This window comes from Diachasmimorpha longicaudata, chromosome 18, assembly GCF_034640455.1.
Source record: "Diachasmimorpha longicaudata isolate KC_UGA_2023 chromosome 18, iyDiaLong2, whole genome shotgun sequence".
Classification (NCBI taxonomy): Eukaryota; Metazoa; Arthropoda; class Insecta; order Hymenoptera; family Braconidae; genus Diachasmimorpha; species Diachasmimorpha longicaudata.
The window spans coordinates 4,838,235-4,857,259 of record NC_087242.1 but is presented as its reverse complement, the minus strand read 5'-3'; the positions used below and the strand labels follow the sequence as shown (position 1 = coordinate 4,857,259).

General features: G+C 41.6%; 2 protein-coding genes across 3 annotated transcripts in view; both read right to left on the bottom strand.

Annotated features, from left to right (window-relative positions):
• LOC135170742 (putative uncharacterized protein DDB_G0277255) overlaps positions 1-19,025 on the bottom strand; it is a 59,222-nt gene that overhangs the window by 35,762 nt on the left and 4,435 nt on the right. The window contains exon 2 of one of the 2 annotated variants that reach the window (XM_064136797.1): positions 9,127-9,273. The exons of the other annotated variant lie outside the window; for it this stretch is intronic. Within the exon in view, the coding sequence (XP_063992867.1) occupies positions 9,260-9,273 (14 nt within the window). The 3' untranslated portion in view covers positions 9,127-9,259. Of the gene's footprint in view, positions 1-9,126; positions 9,274-19,025 lie in introns of those variants that run through there. 2 annotated transcript variants of the gene reach the window in all.
• Positions 7,174-8,283, bottom strand: LOC135170743 (homeobox protein E60). The gene has a single exon (XM_064136798.1). It carries the CDS (start codon positions 8,266-8,268, stop codon positions 7,831-7,833), a length of 438 nt encoding a protein of 145 aa, XP_063992868.1. The 5' UTR covers positions 8,269-8,283; the 3' UTR covers positions 7,174-7,830.

The following is a 19,025-nucleotide window of genomic DNA, read 5'->3' as shown; positions in this document are numbered from 1 at the left end:
CTCCCTCGCGATGGCTGCACTTTTTCTTCACGCCTACACATTTTATTTTACTCCATTTTAACCAATGTACGTGCGTCGTATCTGGAGGACTCATGTTCCATGCTAATTTCCTTTTCCCACTTCTATCTTTTTTTTTCCTCCTGCTCGCGCCACTTGGGGGGATGAAAAGGCACGTTTTTACGATCCGAGAGGGGTTTATTCACTATCGCTAAAAGCCAGGGAGAAAATTTTCCCTCCGCTTTTACTTCTGAATTGAAATAGTTGAAAAACAATTACCGGTTGAGAGCCGCAACTTCGCTTTTCACTTCATAATTGAAAAGCATGGAGAGTGGATCTCTTTTCATCTGTTGGAGGTAGATGAGGCTGGTGAGATTTCAAGTACGCAAGGCTCTGCGGGTGGGAAAAAATTGATAAAGGAAACTTCTTCATCTGCCAATATTTTTTCCCATATTTCGCTGACCATTTCCGAAACATGAGTCACTCGAGTACTCCACCAGGAGAAAAAACAACCAAGATTCTTTCAACTTTCATTGTATCCAGCAATTCGTCACACGCGTCGTCGAAAAATCCAAGTTGATTAAATTTTTGATCAAATTACTTCGGGTTAAATAAACATGCTATTCACCCGTCGAGCGTGCCATTCCTTTTCACTCTTCACTAATGTTCCTTTTTTTCGCCTGTAGCGGGGATCGTAGCCCATTGACACGAGGGGTTGGTATGCTACTGGAGACAAACAGGCGGCTGTGTACCGTTTGTACGCGGGAAAAGCCGGGTACACGTCAACACCCCTCTTTGGACACAAAATTCCGCACGTTTGCTCACACAACCTTTGCCCGAACGATTTAGAACCGCGACAAATCTCTCCCTTTGTGCTTGTCACTTGTCTGCAACCTTCAGATAATATGGTAAAGATCTTTACCCCTTGTTTTTAACAGCCATGTTACTGCCAAAAATTTGCATTCCAAAATTCATTTGAGACTCTGATTTCTCCCTAAATATCGCGAACCTCCAATGAGATAAAAATTTGTAGAATTTTCCATAAAAAAATTTCTCCAGTGATATGAAATATCTTGAAAATTCAAAGACAAATGCCCCCTCCCCGATTTTTCCATGTGCACTACATTTATCTGAAAAAAAAAATCTGTTCCAATTTCAACCTCTCGTTCTCCCCCAGAAAAATTGAAGGGAAGAGAAATTTGGCCTTCTCATGCCACCTCATTGGAATTCACCCCTCCGTAGAGTCTCGAGATACGAGTCACGTACTTGTTCGTCCATTTCAATTCATCGCTGTGGTGATTTAATCAAACATGCGTGAAACAGATAACTAAACATTATATGTGTGAATTCTGATAGCAGGGTTGGGGGTTGAGGGGAGTTAACAGTTTCGGCGGCTGCAGGAGCCCGTTGTGCTTTCAACGAGGGGTTGAAAAGCACCCACAGACCGTGGAGCTCATATAAACTGAGTGGATGGAGGGGCGATCGAATGAAAGTGCACGAAGTATCGTGATACTCAATAGATCACAGTGGTTCTAGCCATCTATTTGGAGGAGACACTTGAGCGCGAGACCCTACTTCGATAAACTGTTGAAACAATATGCCACTTGCCATAGCCAAAATTTCACTCTTTCTCGCCCCTTGATTCAGCTATTGCGTGGACGGGCCAGTGCCGCAGACTGGGAAAAACCATTATATATCTTCTCCCCTCGGTTATTTGACCCTATAATGCCCCTGCGGAGAGAATTTTTCGGCTTATGAATATCATTGCTGACTGCTAAGAGATTGCCAATTTGGGGATTAGAGTTGGGGTTAATTGAGGGAGCTAAGTGACTGGTTGTGTAAACATGAAACGTGTCTTATCTTGGGTGATAGGAAACATCATTTGATTCACCGTTGGTCCGGTCTTGGCCCATCAAATCAAATCATTTCTCCTATACTAACAAATATTCATTACAACCCCCCTGAGACTCGTCAAATTGAAACGTTGTTGAGTTAATTACAGGGAGGACATGGACAGATCATCGGAGGACTTGAGAGAGTGCCTGGAGGTGCGTCGAGTGGTTGAGTAATTAAAATGGAAAATGCGGGGTCAATAAATCCCCCGTGAGGGTACCACTCTCACCTGCACCTCTCTCTCTCTCTCTCTCTCTCTTTCTATCTTCCCTGCGTAAAGCTTCCGAACGCCGCCGTGGTTTCTCGATCGATTTAAAATTGTAGATCACCGCTTGATCTCGGCCTCCGTGGGTAACGTTGAGGCTCTACCTTGTCGGATTAAAACATCCACTTTTCGCGCCATTTCAAATTTAGCCGCCAAACGAAAAAATTCAAGTGCCACTGACCACGAGTACCATATAATTACTATCGAGTAACCGCGGTATGAAAACTAATTTTACCCTTAATTAGTTCATATTCTACATAATGGTATTGGTGAACGTCTGATAAAGCACTCAATATGAAGCAATGATTAGTAATTACAAAGGCGATAGCGCTAATAAGGCGTGGAGCGGTGGCGATAGCAGCTTCATTGACATGACTGAAAATCAGCAAGACGCAATAAGGAGAATTGCGTGGGACGCACATGTCGCCGGTACAGCCGTGATAATTAAGCGATGAAGGGACTGATGCCGGCAGGAGCATTGAACACTTGATTACATGACAATTATGAGTGAGAGGGAGCGATGGCAATCACCGTCGATAATGAAGAAATTCCGCGGAGGGAAAAAATAAAATGCTCCTCACGGCATTTGACGGTTGATTCATCATACGTGATTTTCCCGATGGGACTTTTATTAGGTGCACGCACGCGGTCACGGGAGGAAGAAGGTGGCGTCGTGATAGATGCCAGTGGAACAACACCCGACATGGGTGGCCCGGCACGTCACGCGGATAACGCCGTATGTTATTTGTAGTCATCGGCATTAAGGGAGTTCTTATTAATAGCTGGTATTATGTCACTGCGTGGCTCCAGTTTATTCAATACCGAACCGGTACGTTTGGTTCAATGATTTTTTTCATTCGCTCAGTTTTTCCCGGTGGAATTTTAAACTCGACGATCCGAACGTCAGTGGCTCGATTTGATGCTGGGATTAAAAATACCGAAAATATTGGAACAGCTCTTGAGGCTAATGTTAGCTATCCGAAAAAGTCGTAAATCTGAGATTTGACGAGAACAATGCTACCATTCGAAAGGAGAAAAAGAAAAATAATCGATGCTAAGGAGGTTGAGAGTTATAATCTGATAATGATTGGTTGGACAGTTAAGTGCACGTGTTGGCAACTACTTGAAGGGAGACACCGATTAAGTTTGTGGAGACAGAGAAGGTGGAATCCCGTTGGAGACTCGCGGCGACCAACGGTCTGGCCTCTCCTCGGAATTCTTGGAAGCTCCACCAACATCAATGAAGAGCCAATGGAACTGATGATGAAATTGAATCGATTGAAAATATTGGAGAATCGATGATTGCACCTTTTCTGTGATAGCATATAATAACTCGTCATTGCGTCTGTTCGCTGCCGGATATATCATTCGATTAAATCGATTTGCATGCAAATCGGTGAAATACGAAGGCGCCTAGATTGAAAAGAGCGAAATTGCGGGTGGGGGAGATTCAGGAGCTGCCAGACGGGGCTTTTAATTAGTCGAAATCATCAGTCGCCGGGAAGCGATAATCGCTGGGGGTCATTATTTCGCGGATAAGCATGAATAAGTATTTCTCCCTTCGGTAATTTCTACAATTCGAGAATGAGATATTTGACAATAACAACACAGAAATCATTTGAGATATTATCGGGCATCATAATTGCGCAACATTCAAAGCCGTAATCAATTCCGAGATCTCGTGGTGAGGGTAATTCATGATTCTCCTCTTCTTGGTAAATGCCAATTAGTCTCATGTGTCTTCAAAGTCATCCTCACCAAACTTAGAAACTTCCCTTTTTTGCATTAACCATTGACTAATTGCGGGTGAAATCCCGTGAAGTGATCCGTGGAAACTCATCCACATGAAAACCAGTGTGTAGGGGCTGGGAGAAGAAAGAGGAATACAGCTGGGGAATTGTTGGTCTCCACGGTTTGGGCACCACTGTGCCGTTTACAATTAAGCAATGTAACCGAGTCAGAGACGCGTGGAGCGTCGTGTGTGGTCCACGGCTTGGAGTTCACCTCTTTCCTCCCGGGGCACTAAGTCTCGTCGTCTCGTTTCTCCTCTTTCTCTTCCTCCACGGCTCTACTCGGGACTCAACCGGGCTGCTTCACTCCCACTAGTGTATCAATCCTGTATCCAGCATCATCTCCCACCATCTACACTGTACGGCGCCACCACCGCGTAGTTACATTCCTCTCATCCTCTCGCTGTCGCCCTCCTGGTTCATTCCATACGTTCCCAATGATTCATCCGAGAAGATTATTTTTTTTTCCTTCGATATCTTTGACCATTGGATTGTCATCTGGGAGGATGGTCATGGGGCTGGGTGTTGGGGGAATTTGAATTAAAGAGACATCTGCGGGGAGATTTTTCGCACTTGAAAATACTGGAATCGAACGATCATAACTCGAAGGAGAGATGGCTTTGTTCGGCGAGGTGTTGGGATACTTTACGAGTGAGCTCAGCAATCGATACGATGGTGATGGTGAAATCATAATTGTTATTCGCCAGTAAATCTGGACCAAGCACTTGTCGCACAATTCCAAGGAATCAATTGTTCGTTTTTCTTTTGCGGCACATCGATGACTTTTTTCGTAGCTCCAATCAATATTCCGTGTCTTCGCCCTCTTGTGTCCTGTAATGGACAGGGTTAATGAAGAGTTCGTCATGGGCCCGTACGGACGGCAGGTGACGTTGCATTCATGCATGAGAGTACCGAGCAACAGATGAGATTTTACACTGAAAACCATCTTGGGCAATGTTTCGTTCAGCATTAATTTCCAATGTTCAGTTTTGGTGTTGGAAAGGGAGAAAGGGATTTTACTGAGTCTGCGTACGTGCGCGAACACACAAATGAGTGGAGCAAAAAAAAATTTGTCTCTTTGGTTTTGGGCCCACACATCGCGTTGCCAGAAATCTAAAGGGCCTGGATTAAGTCATTAAGTGTCATAACCGGCTCTTCTCAGAAATTCCGAAAAAAACTAGCCGATTGTACACACGAGCGCTTGCATAAATTATCTCTGAATTTCCGGAACTGATACAATAGTTCGCGAGAGGTCGATTGTCACATACTATCACGACTCGGTGTTTTGCAATTTACCCTTCATCCCCAAATAGTTGTTTTAATGAGAACTATATATGGATCTCAAAACACGTTTATGGGCAGGCAAAACCCCAAACTTGACTTTTAACTCGTCACGAGAATTATAATTGGGTGAAAGTTGTTCAGCATCTTCTTTGACATTGAGTGGTTTTTTAACTTGGTGAGTTTATTCACTCGTGACGTTATGTCATAGAGGCTGAGTGATGTAAAGATTCATTTTGGGAGGTCATCGCTGCCATCTACAGTTGTGGAAGTTCCTGATATAATATGGCAGCCCTCGGTTATCCTCTTTAAAAAAAAAACCTGGATAATGTTAACCTAGGCCTTGGTAGGGCCTCCGTCAGGACTTTGAATCTCCAGTGGAGGCTGACGAATGGAGGTACAGATGAAGAGAAGTCTCAATTGAAATGATAAATCCCGAAGTAAAGTTCGTTTTTAACAGCAAAATAAAGTTGAATTTTCAGAGAATTTTTCTTGTCCATTACTTCTCGTTACTCTTAGCACGGTATCCAACGAAGCCAGAATAAATTCTCAAGAAAGCGAAGAAAAAAAGCGATTTGACGTTAACCTGTATGTGGGTATGTCGATCTTTCGAGGACGATCGTTAACAGAACGAGAAGCATTTAGCCGGTTGTCTCAGTGCAATGTGCACAGTAGTAGTTATACTGTGCCTCTATTGCACCAGTTGAAGCCGCCGATGGATGCCAGAATGCCATCAACTCACCGGTGATGGCCAACAGCGCTCCAAGAAGCTATATAGAGAAAGAGAGGCTAAAATCCCCCTTGAGGAAAAGATCCCAATGCTGGCGGGTATTAAAATTAATGGTCGGCCGCGAACGCTGACGCGTCACCTTATACCGCCATGCGTCATTCGGATTGACCAATAAATTATCACGGAAGGTCTTTTCTATCCCATCGAGGCTTCTGCTCAGCGATTTTTCAATAGACAAAAATGCGGGAGCTCCTACCTAGCTCCAACGCTGGATCTATAATCGACAAGTCCGGGGTACAATGAGACTGCCAAGGTACAGTGGGCCGAGGCTCAAGGTTTGGGGGGAAGGGTGAAAAGTGAGATTCATCTCTGGTGAAATTTGAGTGAAGAAATTTTCCTTTAGTTATTGCAAAGCCCTCCCTCGCGGTCAGCGGCTTTCCAACAATTTTGATTCTATCTCAGGCTCTCACTGCAGACCATCCACCACCCACTCGGAATATCCCATCGCGTTCGAGATTACAAGCCATTGAATCACTCAAAAGTCGGAAAAGCCATCACATAAAGTCCAACTCTCTCGAGAACATAAATTTTGTTATCTGAACAGCCTCTAAAATTGATATTGAATGAATTGTTTGGACTGACTTGATAATAGGCGGAGGGTTAAACGAGGTGTGTGCTGACTATATGGGTTCTATTCCACTGCGTAGAGCTCATAACTCTCGTCGGTGTAAAACATGCAGGGAGAAACCAGGCGTGGTTGAACCTTGATATCAACCATGGCCACCTTTCAACTGTAAATCAATTGATATCGCTTCGCGCGTGCCTCTTTAGCGCCATACCCTCTTTTGTATTCTCCGTAAAATGGGGAAAAAAAATCTGGGGGATTGCCACGGAGCACATGCGCCAAACGCCGAATACCAAATCGACCCGCCCCAAAACTAACCCTCGACGCCCACTTTTCCCGGGGGATATTCCCGCTGATTATCTAATTCCTCCTGAAATTCTGATTTCCTATGGATATCCAAGGGCTTCGGTCAAGATGAGAGCATTTCTCGAGCTCTCAGTCCTATTCTCTCCCTTGACAAATATATTAACATTTTACTGCTCTTAATTCACATGTTTGCCAATCTCGTAGATTTGCTTCGAGCAGTCACGCAGTGGATGCCCATGTTAATTGCCGAATTAATGAGACATATTTTTTTCATTATCATTATTTCAATTTGCGTTTATTCATTTTTCTCACATACTTAAACGTAAATAAATAACTAAGATACTTTATTTTAAACAGTCTATAGGAAATGTTACCACTAGGGGTGACTTTTTTCAGGTATATTCACATGTCACAGTATTTTAAATCTGTCTCTTCCACACACACACACACATGTACAGTAAAAGTAGTTCACTTTTCATTCATAATTTCATACTGAAGTTCTCGTCGTTCAACTCCTCACGAAGATTTATTGCACATCGCAATTTTTCATTTTGCTTTGAGAATTCATTACATCATTTTACAATTTTTATTTATCATCGGTATTTTACAATAAATTAATGAGCTATATCTCAAGCGCGGCGAATTTCTTTTACATTATAATTTCATCATCATCGATGAAGAAATTTATGAAATGAAAATAAATAAATAAAATGGCACTGAGCTTTGTTCCATGCATTCATTAAAAAACAATTTCATTCACGAAGTATTGGAGAGTGCAGTTTCTTTGTCGCACCCCTTGTAATTTTCATCTATCAATAATAAATACACGATACAGAGGGGGAAAAGAAAATAATGCGAAATGATTTCTCATAATTTGTACAGTCGATGTTATCAGCGAAAATAATTTTTCGAATTATTTGATAAGACTAAAAAATAATTTTCATCACTTTGTCTGGAGTTCTGCGGCCTGTTCTTCCTCCTCTTTAGTGAGTGGCACAGTGGAATGATTGTAGAGGCCCTGTGCCATTAGCTGAAGGGCCAGTGGATTTTTTTGACCACTGGCTTTTTTTATTTTCGCCCGCTTATTCTGGAACCATATTTTTATCTGCGCCTCGTTGAGGCCCAAATCCTTGGACAATTGCTGTCGTCTACGCTCTGTGAGATACCGATTTTCAGCAAATTCACGCTTTAGCCTCGCTAATTGATCACCACTGAATGCAGTCCTCGGCCTTTTCTCTTCGGGTGTTGAACCAGCGGCTTTCGTGTCAATCGACCTCTTCACCCGTCTCGTTCTCGGACCTGAAGGCACACGTGAACACAACCTATTGTTAGCTGATATCTGCATCGTTAACCGCCGATCATTTTTAGTACAACACCCCATGAAAAATATTTTTTTTAATGGGGGTTGAATTACGGACGACCAGACGAGGAGAAATTTTTCTAGAAAAATATTTCTGTCTTGCTGTCTTATTATTGACAAAACTACCTAAAATATTTTGTTCTCCTACGGCAAGTATTTTTTACTAAGAATACATGCTCATGCAAAAATAAGATAAAAATTCTCCAACTATGGACGTTTATCTCGACCAACATATTATTTGTTCTTCTCCCCTCGGAATTTATGAATCCAAATGAATAATTAATGACCTGTAGACACTGGATAATTGGAAATAAATCAAATAATAACGATCGACGTCCGACGGTATCTTCCTATTCACATCTTACCTCTGCTGAGACTATTGCTAGTTCGTACGTTGTACATGCAGTGAACACTCCGAAGGAACTTTCCCATATATCCCCGAACATGTGTGAAGGAACCCCCCAATAAGAATGGCAGTCCGTATCGAGGTAATTAACATTTACATAATAGACCTAAAGGATAAATTTTCCTTCTTGACGAGGCACAGAGTGAATTTTTCACTTATATTTTTCTATTAAATATATCCGTCTGAGAAATATCAAAAATATCAAATGCACTCGTCAACATTTTCATTGTTTTCCCGTAATGGAACGACTCGAGATAACAAATGGCAGTCTAATTGCTTGGGTGAAGACTTCCCTCGGGTTCCTCTCTCTCAAGTTAAGGGGGCTTAAACCCTCTCATGAAGTGTTAAGGGGAATGAAAACCAATAATGCCAAGACCTCCTGGCAAGAAACTTGACGTATCTTGCATACCAATGTACGGTTAGACGTGAACCGCTAATTTCCATTGGTGACTCTGAGTTAGACATTACTACCGAAATTTCAACTCATTACCATCGCCCCTCCACAGACGCTTATTTCTTTGCATTCGTTAAGACAATATCCAATGTATCCGGTACATCAGAGTTCAATAACTGGATTTTGTTTAGCTGCCAGTCTGTGTATCAGGATTACTTACTTCGTCCTGAGAACAAAAAAAACAAAATACACACCGATTAACAAAAAATTCATTATTGCAACACAGGAATTGGGTAATAAATATCAGTAAAATTCGAGGGAAGGCATTTCAATGAAAATTGTACGAAAATTCTTCAAAAATCATTCCATTTTTTTTCTCCGTATAACGGCTCGAGTAAAATCCCCGAGTGAGTAATGACCACGCGATTGGTCACTCGTTGATCATTACTGCAAGTCCAATACGTGTCTACGTTTACGTTTCTACGGGTCGTTAACTTGTTTCCATTAAGGCGCGGCTAAGTAGTTCTCCTTTCCTTCTCCATTATCCTTTAACCTATGTATAACTTCTAGATGTAATAACATGACGTCCGTTGTTTTTTATTTAATTGTTGTATTTTTTAGGGAAAAGAACTCGACGATATTTTTCACTTCGATTCTTTGTTAGCCGAAGTGAAGGCACGATCACTGGGTCTTAATTGAAATAAAATTAACTGTAATTCGAGAATTTTTTCCCCGAGTCTTGTTGAATATTTCCCCGCGACTCAGCGGCAATTAAATTCCGATTAAGCAGCATAGACAATCGAAAATTACTGTCCCAAGATCATAACTGTCTCGGCTAGTCATGAATAACTTGAAACAATTGAGGATTGAGGGAAGTAATGGGTGGGAAAACTTGTCAATGCTTATTCATTTTTCATGATGAGCAGACGGAGATAAATATTCAATAAGAATCAGTGGAACGAACGGTAAATTTATTTCGAAACGTCATCCACGAGAGATGGGTAGATTAGACAAAATTCTCTTCTATTGTTTCCAAATTTTCCGCCCCCCAGAGCAATCTTCAGCAGGCAAAATTTCCATCTGTGCGAAATGTGTTTATCAATTCAACCAGAGTGAGTAAAAAAAGAAAGAGGGTATTTGCAAGATGAGGAGAAATTACAAGAGAGCTGGCAATGTCAGGGGGCCGATGTAACGAGTTAGTGTACACTAAGTACCGTCATTTCATGGGATTTATAAGCTTGTTGATACACGTGTATCATAAACATTTTCATCAGTTTGTATTTCGATGTATGCTAATCCCAGGGGATAAATTAGGGCGCGTAAGCCGGCGGAGATGGAAGCGGAAGGAATGGGATAGAGAGTGGGTTGGATGCTGTGAAAGCATCTTCTTAAACAGAACTGAGTGAGGTAAACGATTAACCGTCGGGTTGGACTTGGGTGGTTGAAATTAATGTTACTCGCTTAATTGGAGCCACCGCAACGTTTGTGTGGCCAAAAAGTGGTGCTCAGTCTAAACCTTTTAACCTTACCACTGATCGTTCAAACAAAAGCATCACGTGTTTTTTTTTCGAAATTCGAGGAGTAAAAACATTCGGATTTCCCTGGGAAATTATTGTTGTAATATCTTTTAGAAATTTTTGCAAGAATCTACCCAGAAAATTCCATGCGATAGCCCATTATTTATTGCTGATTTACTCCGTGGACTTAGAGTTGTGTCGCTCACTTTCTCCCTGGTAATGTATATAGAAAGCAGAAGGCCAGTAAATTTTTATTGTTTAGCTCTTTGACTTGGTAACTTTCAAGGAAAAAAATTGAATTAACAATTGTGAACTTAATTTGACGATTTCATTAAATCCGTTATTAGGATCGTTTGAACTCGCTACGGTTCAATGACAGCGAAGAGTAATGTAAAGGGGTGCCTATATCAGCATCGAGGTTATATGAGAGAAGGCAGACTATTCCCCTCCCGTATGTGCCCTTTACGAACACGCGAGCGAGGCTAATGTGTTAATAGAACATATAATGGGGAAGAAGGGCTGACTATTACTTCATTTCGTGAGTAAAAATCATGACAAGTAAAATTATTTGTCTTACTTATTATGATTATGTGATTTTGGAAGAAGGGAAATGAAATGTCAGTCTCGTTCTTGGGATAACCATTCTGGTATTTACGAATTATCGATATTTTCGCAAGCAAAAAACACTGGTTTAAAAACTATCCCTCTCCGTTGGAGAATTCTCATTACGAGTCTCTCATTGTCACATATTATCTATCCGTCCTTGTCCCATAATCCCGCAGGCATAACACCGGAAGAAAAATACTTGCATTATTCATTCAATTCCATTGCAAGGGATTGCTTCAATTTTTTTTCCAGCAAATGCCACTTTACTCCGCCATATTTGCAATATCGAGTGAACAATAAATCAAGGAATCCGGTTGCTTAACGCTCAGTACTGGAATTTACAATTAAATTTTATCTGTAACTCAATTGATGCGCGAAAATGAGATGAAAAATAAAACGTCAATGAAAACAGCGAAATATCGGGGGAATTTATTCGACCTTGGCACATTTTGCGAATGAAAAGTGATTGATGAAAAAAAATAATGAAAGAAAAAAAAACGTCAAGTGAAATTAATATGTCGGCCACGTCAACCATGGGTGGGCCTTGCTTTTTATCATGAGAGGACGTTAAACCGTCGCGTAGGCGGGACATGCAAATTATCCGCACCGGATTAGCGATACATCTTAATTTTGCGGTTAGTCCAAAAATACACACGTCTCAACTTGGTGTATTATACTTTTGACACTTGCCCATTGTTACTTTTTCTACCGTTGAATTTATTGCTGAATTTTTTTACTTCTCCAAATGTTTTTTTCCCTGTGGAATCGTGTGCTCTTGTCGCGCATGATTAATTTCTGCCATCGATCGACTAGAAAATCGGGATTATCGATTTAGGTGGCACGGGGAAACCGGTCGACTCGTGCCCCGTTCAATGAATTGAGGAAAAAAATATCGCCGGAACAGAGTGTCTGTCCTTTAAGGGTATCCGACTACTTCGGCTATAGTTTATGAAGTGAAATTATTTTCTACGGTTGAGCCGCTATTTCATTTTAATAATGAACCGTTGGGAAATATTTTTCAAATCCGGGGGAAATTAGAAAGTTACCCGGAAATTCATAAATGAATATTCAGGTTTTTTCAGACAAATTGATCTGTTACGGTATCTAAAATTTGAATAGATACACGCCAATGTCCATCCAATTGTCAATACTGTCTTATTAAATAATTATTCACAGCCTCAATTCGGAAGTTATAAAGAAAGAATCACGTCTCGTAGGCAAATAAGTTGGCAGCTGTCCCTGCGGTGGTCCAATCCAAAAGATTAATTTTAATTGACCAGTAGACAAGTCTGAATTGAGATTTATGAAGTAAAATCATTGTCTGGAGTCGTCAACCGGACCACCAGCATTATATCGCTCAAGTCTTCCACTCTTACTCTTCATTTTTCTTCACGATATTCATCAAATGTGCGTTAACATCGCGTGAAACCGAAAATTGGGCGAAAATAACTGAAATCCGACGGCTACCATTTTGAATACATGTATTACAGTTTTCCCCTTCACAAAAAAAGGAAGTTGTTCATCAGCATGAGCCAAGGGCATGGCCTCCAAGCCCTCCTTTTCTCCAATGACTGAATAACAATCCCAAAATGATTGATTCAGAGCGCCAGGGATATATAATTCCACCAGTTGTAAAGTTAAGTATGTGCTGTGTAAACGCACGCAGCATGTACTTATCTTGATGTACTGGTTCCCTCTCATTTTCGGAAAATCGCTTAATTGCGTGTATTTTAATAAGCCCGCCATAATTTTTCCATCGAGATGTGGCCGATGAAATGAAATTCTTTGAGAATTTCCCAAAGATCTGTTGTCCCTAATCAATTCAATGAAATGGCCGTAGTGACGTGCGGAACGAATCAGCATTCTTCCTCATAAATATCTTGAAATTTTTACACGACAGATGGGGTGAATGCACAGCCGGAGAAACGAAACGGGATTGAGCTGTCAATTGGAATATTTTCGTATACAGCCATTTGGACCAAGTCACCACCCTGGGTATTCGCCACAGCCGCCTTCTCCGTCGAGAAAGAGAGAGAGCCATTGAAATGAAACTGTAAGTTATATCGCAAGTAGCAATAAATTAACATTTTATTTCACCGCCATCAATTGTCCAAATGACCAAAAAGCATCGGCACACAATATCCCCTGGTGAACGGTGTCTCAGTGTCATTGGGAATTTTGTAGTTTGAATAGTGCAATATTCTTGGAAGTCGATATACCTCATCGTTTGTATTTTTTAATTTTTTTCCCCTGTTTTCTATAATCTTCTCATTGCACGGGTCTCGCGTCAATGTGACAGGAGGCCAAGCTACGACCCTGCTGAAATAAACCTGTTCTCTTCTGAATCTCTTCCTCTCAAGTCGATAAAGCCCAGGAGCCCTTTCACATCCGAGGTAACATCTCACTAGAATATATTTTTTCTAACCACTATCTGTCCAAATGAAACATGTTTTATTAACATGTCAACATTAATTCCGAGTTTTCATCGTAATTAAATTAATCAATTGAGCGAATCTGACCATTCGAAGATGCATCAGCATTTGCACTGTCGACAGTTGGCGCGGGAAAATTTTTGTTGGCCGAATATCTTCAACAAATCAAATCGCATATCATCTGAATCCTTATCTCATACAACAAAATAGATCTCGAGACGGCAGAGGAGATCTGCGGCTTCTCCAGCACAACAAATCACCTCGAATTAATTGAAGAGTTTCTCTCGGGTTGCATTCGCAGTAATGTTCGGAAACTCAGCAAAACACCGTCTTTCTCGAAAAGTATTTCTCCCCCTTGGCGGCCAGTATAGAAATGCCCTGAGAAATTACGACGTCGATCTCTCAATATATTCCGCGATCCACTCGGGAATACAATCTCCATAAACCAGCTACCGTCGACACTAACTGGCAACAAATTTGAGTTAAAGATCTTGTGGTGTCCCAAGACACGCTACAAGCCTTAATGATCGCGTCCCTCGAAATTCTCATTCCGGAATTTTCACCTCCATTCCACAGATCCGTAAACACACAAAATGTCCACCCAGAATTATCCAATGATTGGACAATTGGATGGATAGACCGAGAATGAAAAATAATACCGAGATTTGTCCGATTTCGTACGGTAGCCAGGTCACTATACACTATCAATGGGTAAGCAAGAATTCAGAAGTGAAATATTTGAGGAACGGCCGATAATCGCACCGAAGGAACGAAAGAGTGGAATAGAGAGAGCTGCTGGTGAGAAGAGAGATAGAGAAAGAGATAAAGAAGAGATGCCTGGAGACTGACTCGTTGGCTTGACTCACGTTCACATCCGCGGGGACCACCCGAGTTGTATAACGTCCTCTAACAGTGTTAAATTCAACAGAGAAACGATTTTTATCCGTGTGAAGACTGAAGATTTCGGTGAAACTATTTGAATCATCAACAATTTCCCGCCAATACATGCGTTGAAAAATATGAAGCAAAAATCAGACGCAAATCGATGATACATAAGATTTAATATCCATGATAATCCATATATCATTGGAATTAGGTTGAGATCTCTCGGATGAGCGACTCCATCCAGTCAGGTTGTTCTTAAAACTCGAAAATCTCCCATTAAAGAATTAGTAAGATGATAGACCCGTCAATGACGAGACGAGAGCTGGTCGGGCAGGGGCCACCGCATGAGAAAAGAGATCAAAGTATACGGAAAAAAATTTTGACTGAACGCTGTAACATGTAGCAACAGCATGGTAGGGAGTCTGTGGAACAGAGAAGACAGATGATACGAGCTATATCACAGAGAGAGAGAGACAGCAATTTTGAGAGGAAGAGAGAGAGAGAGAGAGAGAGAGAGAGAGAGAGAGAGAAAAAAAGAAACGTTGGGACCTGATCCATAAAAACGTCAAAGTTCCCTTAACCTAGAGAAACGTCTTCATCAAGATGAAGGAGGAAGAGTCTGTTATATCCTCTTTCGTTGTATAAGTGTGCCATCCAACTAACTCGGAGGTTTCTTGGGCGATGCTTGAGGTTACGATCGAGAGGATTTTTTGTCATTTTTTTTCCCATCTCCCTACCAAATAACATTTTGGGAAATTACTCGAGTGAATTACGGACGATAAATTAATCGCGCGAACGTGTGTACGTATATGAATATCACGTTGCTGTGACAAATCGGGCACAATCCAACTTGGCTAGCGACACGTGCCGGACACATCGATTCCAACATATTGGTTTATGGTATGTCTTGGATGATATCAACCGGTTTTCTAACTGGTGCATTATACTCAACTGATTCGCCATCGCAAAAGCCCAGACTAAACCGCACAAGAGATGATATTTATCCATTGACTGGATGACGTCATCTGCATGAATTAATCAGCCTCAAGGGAGAGAGGCAAATGAGGCCGATGAATGCAAAGAAGATGCCTTAATTGCTCTATCTCATCAGCCGTATCGTAAGCCACTGATACGGTTAATTCACGTGATAAGTTATCATGGTGGATGATTCTCGCAGAGGATCAAGTGATAGTTTCGTTTGGACTGTCCTATGATGCCAAGTGCTTATGAACATGAAAGAAAGTGCACATAGAATACGCATTCATAAAAGCACATGTTGGAAGCTAAGTGTATACACATACAAGGGAAGTGTCTGATGGCGGGAGGAAGAGGCGAGTAAAGAGGTAGATAAGGGGAGTGGGAGGAGAGGGAGGAGAAGGCGGACCACCCACACTGTGCTGCGAGACCACCGTGCTAGCCTACTGGCATACATTAGACGTTCATGGTTCCCCCGAAAACTATACCGCCCTCTTACACTGTCAGGAATTCAACTCATCCCTGATGCTTGATCTAGTCATTGATTGCTCTTCATCAGCAACATCAACCAGAGCTTTTCATTTCGCGCATGTTCAAGGAGGAAGCCACCTCAACTGGCATTAATCGTGGCCCCTTCGTGGCACAAGGAATTATGAAAAAAGGGAGAACCAAATGACGGGTATGCTCAGGGTGCACGGAAATGTGAGCGATGGTCATCATGGAGTTGGCAGGTGCATCAACGCTCCAAGTTTAGTGACTCCGGCTGCTAGGTGGATAAAAATTATCGTCCTAATGTGCGTGGCTGGATCGAAATCAACCTCATTATGTGCCACGGGAATTTCGGCCGTTTGATGGAAGGCGTCTCTAAATGATTGAATTAGTCGTGAATCAGTCACTACCGAAATATTTATAAGCTTTCACAGATTTATTCAATGTATGTGTCTTTTAAAAAAATCCCCCGCTAAAGATCTAGCAATAATCTTCGGAAGAATCGTCGAAGGATCTTCCGGAGAGCCTCGTGGGTGATGAGGTCATTTGAAAATGTGATTGGCAGAATTTATGTTTCACTTCAGGTGTCAGGCTTCATTCCTCATTGATAAAAGCTCCACCCAATTCCTCTCCATAAGTTAAATCAAACAACAAACGCCTATTCATTTCACAACAATCAAGATGGCTATCATTCGACCTACGCGGCGCGTTGAAAAGTACTGCTTTCAATGTAATCCAACGGATTACTCAATATAAAGTCTATTTAAAGAACAAAAGCGACGGAGATGAAACAATATTCACCAGTCGGGTTTTCTCTTTCTCAAATACACCGCCTGGCTCGTCATAACTCAGGTCTAGTTAAGAGAGCCATAATTCAGAGGATAGCACCAGGTCGTCGTTTTCTTCAAACGGTCCATAAATTATAGGGTTTTAATTTTGCTGTATTAACGGAACGATCGGACCAGTACGTTACTCCCCTTTCTCCAATAAATGCGTTTTCTTTTCGCGTAGAAAATAAAAAAGTGTCTTCGGAAGAATTTTCCAAAGATTATTCTGAATATAAAGATAAAAATTTCCCAGCGATTTTGTTCACAAGGGACTAGCATTGCCCGATAAAGTCTCAATCGTAAAGTACAGGGGGAAAGAGTGACGCAGGGCAGTTGCAAATGAGGTGAGAAAAAAAATATAGCTACTGAACATAAATATTCATCACGAATTTCACTGGAGAAAAAGAAAAAACAATTTCATATTCATGGGGAATTAGCATTGTCAGCTAATTGTGGCAATGGGTGATCGGGCATCGTTGTGAAGTTATTGTGTGTAGTTGGGAAGATCGAGATACCGCGTGTACGCGACGTGCCGTGACGAATGCATCCAACAAAATGCATATAAAATGCTAGAGTATTGGTGCACACAGGCAGAGTATTCACGCACGCTCAATTCAACCGATTGATATCTCGCGATGAGGAGTCGGTAATTGAGATATTTTTATTTTTCTAGGTATAGAGGAATACTCTGGTAATTATCGAGAAATAATTCCACTCCTGATATATCAAGCAGTGAATTGCACGCACATTATGCACTACTCTCAGTTGCACGGACAGGCCCATTACCAGTGCTTTATGAATTCATATATTTAGTGGATAATGTGAATGCGATTGAGCATTGGCTTGTTAAATGATAATTGCTGGAATGTACTTTGTACCGTATCATATATCACAGCAGGGGATAGTAGTGTGGTTGTGTAAAAAATCAACACGTCCAGACAACTCGTATTCCATTCTGATACCTATCCGTCAATGGTTTTTTTTAGTATCACTTAATTCTGGTCTGCAATACCAACACAATCGACGGAGTTGTGTTTACACGTGCGTGCATTTAGTTAATGGAGGGCATATACAGGCACTGAGGAGGTTCATTAGAGTGACGTTATGGTAAAAGTGGAATAGAAATAGCAGGAAGAGAATTTAAACAATTTTTACCGAAACAAAATTCGAAATATTTCCTGGGAAAAATATTGTGCTCGGAGAAGCTTCAAAAGGAATATTTTTGGATCATCAGGTAGTTCAATAGAATTGTGAAGTAACAGAAATTGTATGGTAGCCGATGAACATGGCATCAGGCCCATGAAAAGGAGTGAATAGCCTCAACGGACTGGAGCCGTCTCCTGGTACAGTTGCACCTTTCCACGTATCGTGTAACAGGTGTGAGGGTGATTCCCTGCAGCAATTTACAGAGGTCTTATCCCGGAGCACTTGTATTGGTAGGTGGACGTTTTGAGATCGCAGCATTGACCTTATGAAGCCGGCGAAGAGAAATACGAATTGTCAAATGAAAAAATTCACGTCTGACCATTTGTTGAGATTTTCCAAAGGCAAATCATCTCAATAAAGGAGAGAAAAATTGTCTTCCAAAGACGTACGAATGCTTCTTCCCAAGATTTCTCAAAGATTTTCGGGGGGCGAGAATTTTTTTTACTCGGAAACCTCCGAGGATAATAAAGTGGAACATTTTTGTGTAATTCCCGGCTTTTGAAGCGTTCGTGTAACCACTGTAATACCCTCGGTTTGTTAATAAAGTGCATGGTTGCGTAGGTGTGTTAACCATATCCATCAATGTGTGCGAATAACCCGAGATATATGGATACACACATCGAGGGGTACAACACAGTGAAGTATCAGCCAAGTATCAACTTGGGTGGTCCCTTGAAGAAGGGACCGCACGCGGAGCCTCAGTCTTTCCCCCACCATAAAAACGTTGCCGGTTATCCCCACCATTTAGCGGCGTGCGGGGGCACGCATATACCTAGAGGATCAAGCTCCTTGTGTCCAGGCCACGTATCGTCCTCTGACACGCATCAACATCGTCATACAAAAACATACAAGCACATGTATGTGTGGACTTCCCCCCGTGAGATCACTCGAATATCTCTCAATCTAGCTCGCTTGAATTTTTCGGCTGGTGTTTAGGCCAAACTGTGCATTTCAGGGGGTGGGGGCAGTGGGCTTGTAGAGATGATGAAGAAATAAAAAAAAATGCAGTGGACGTAATGAATGACAGATATACATCGTATT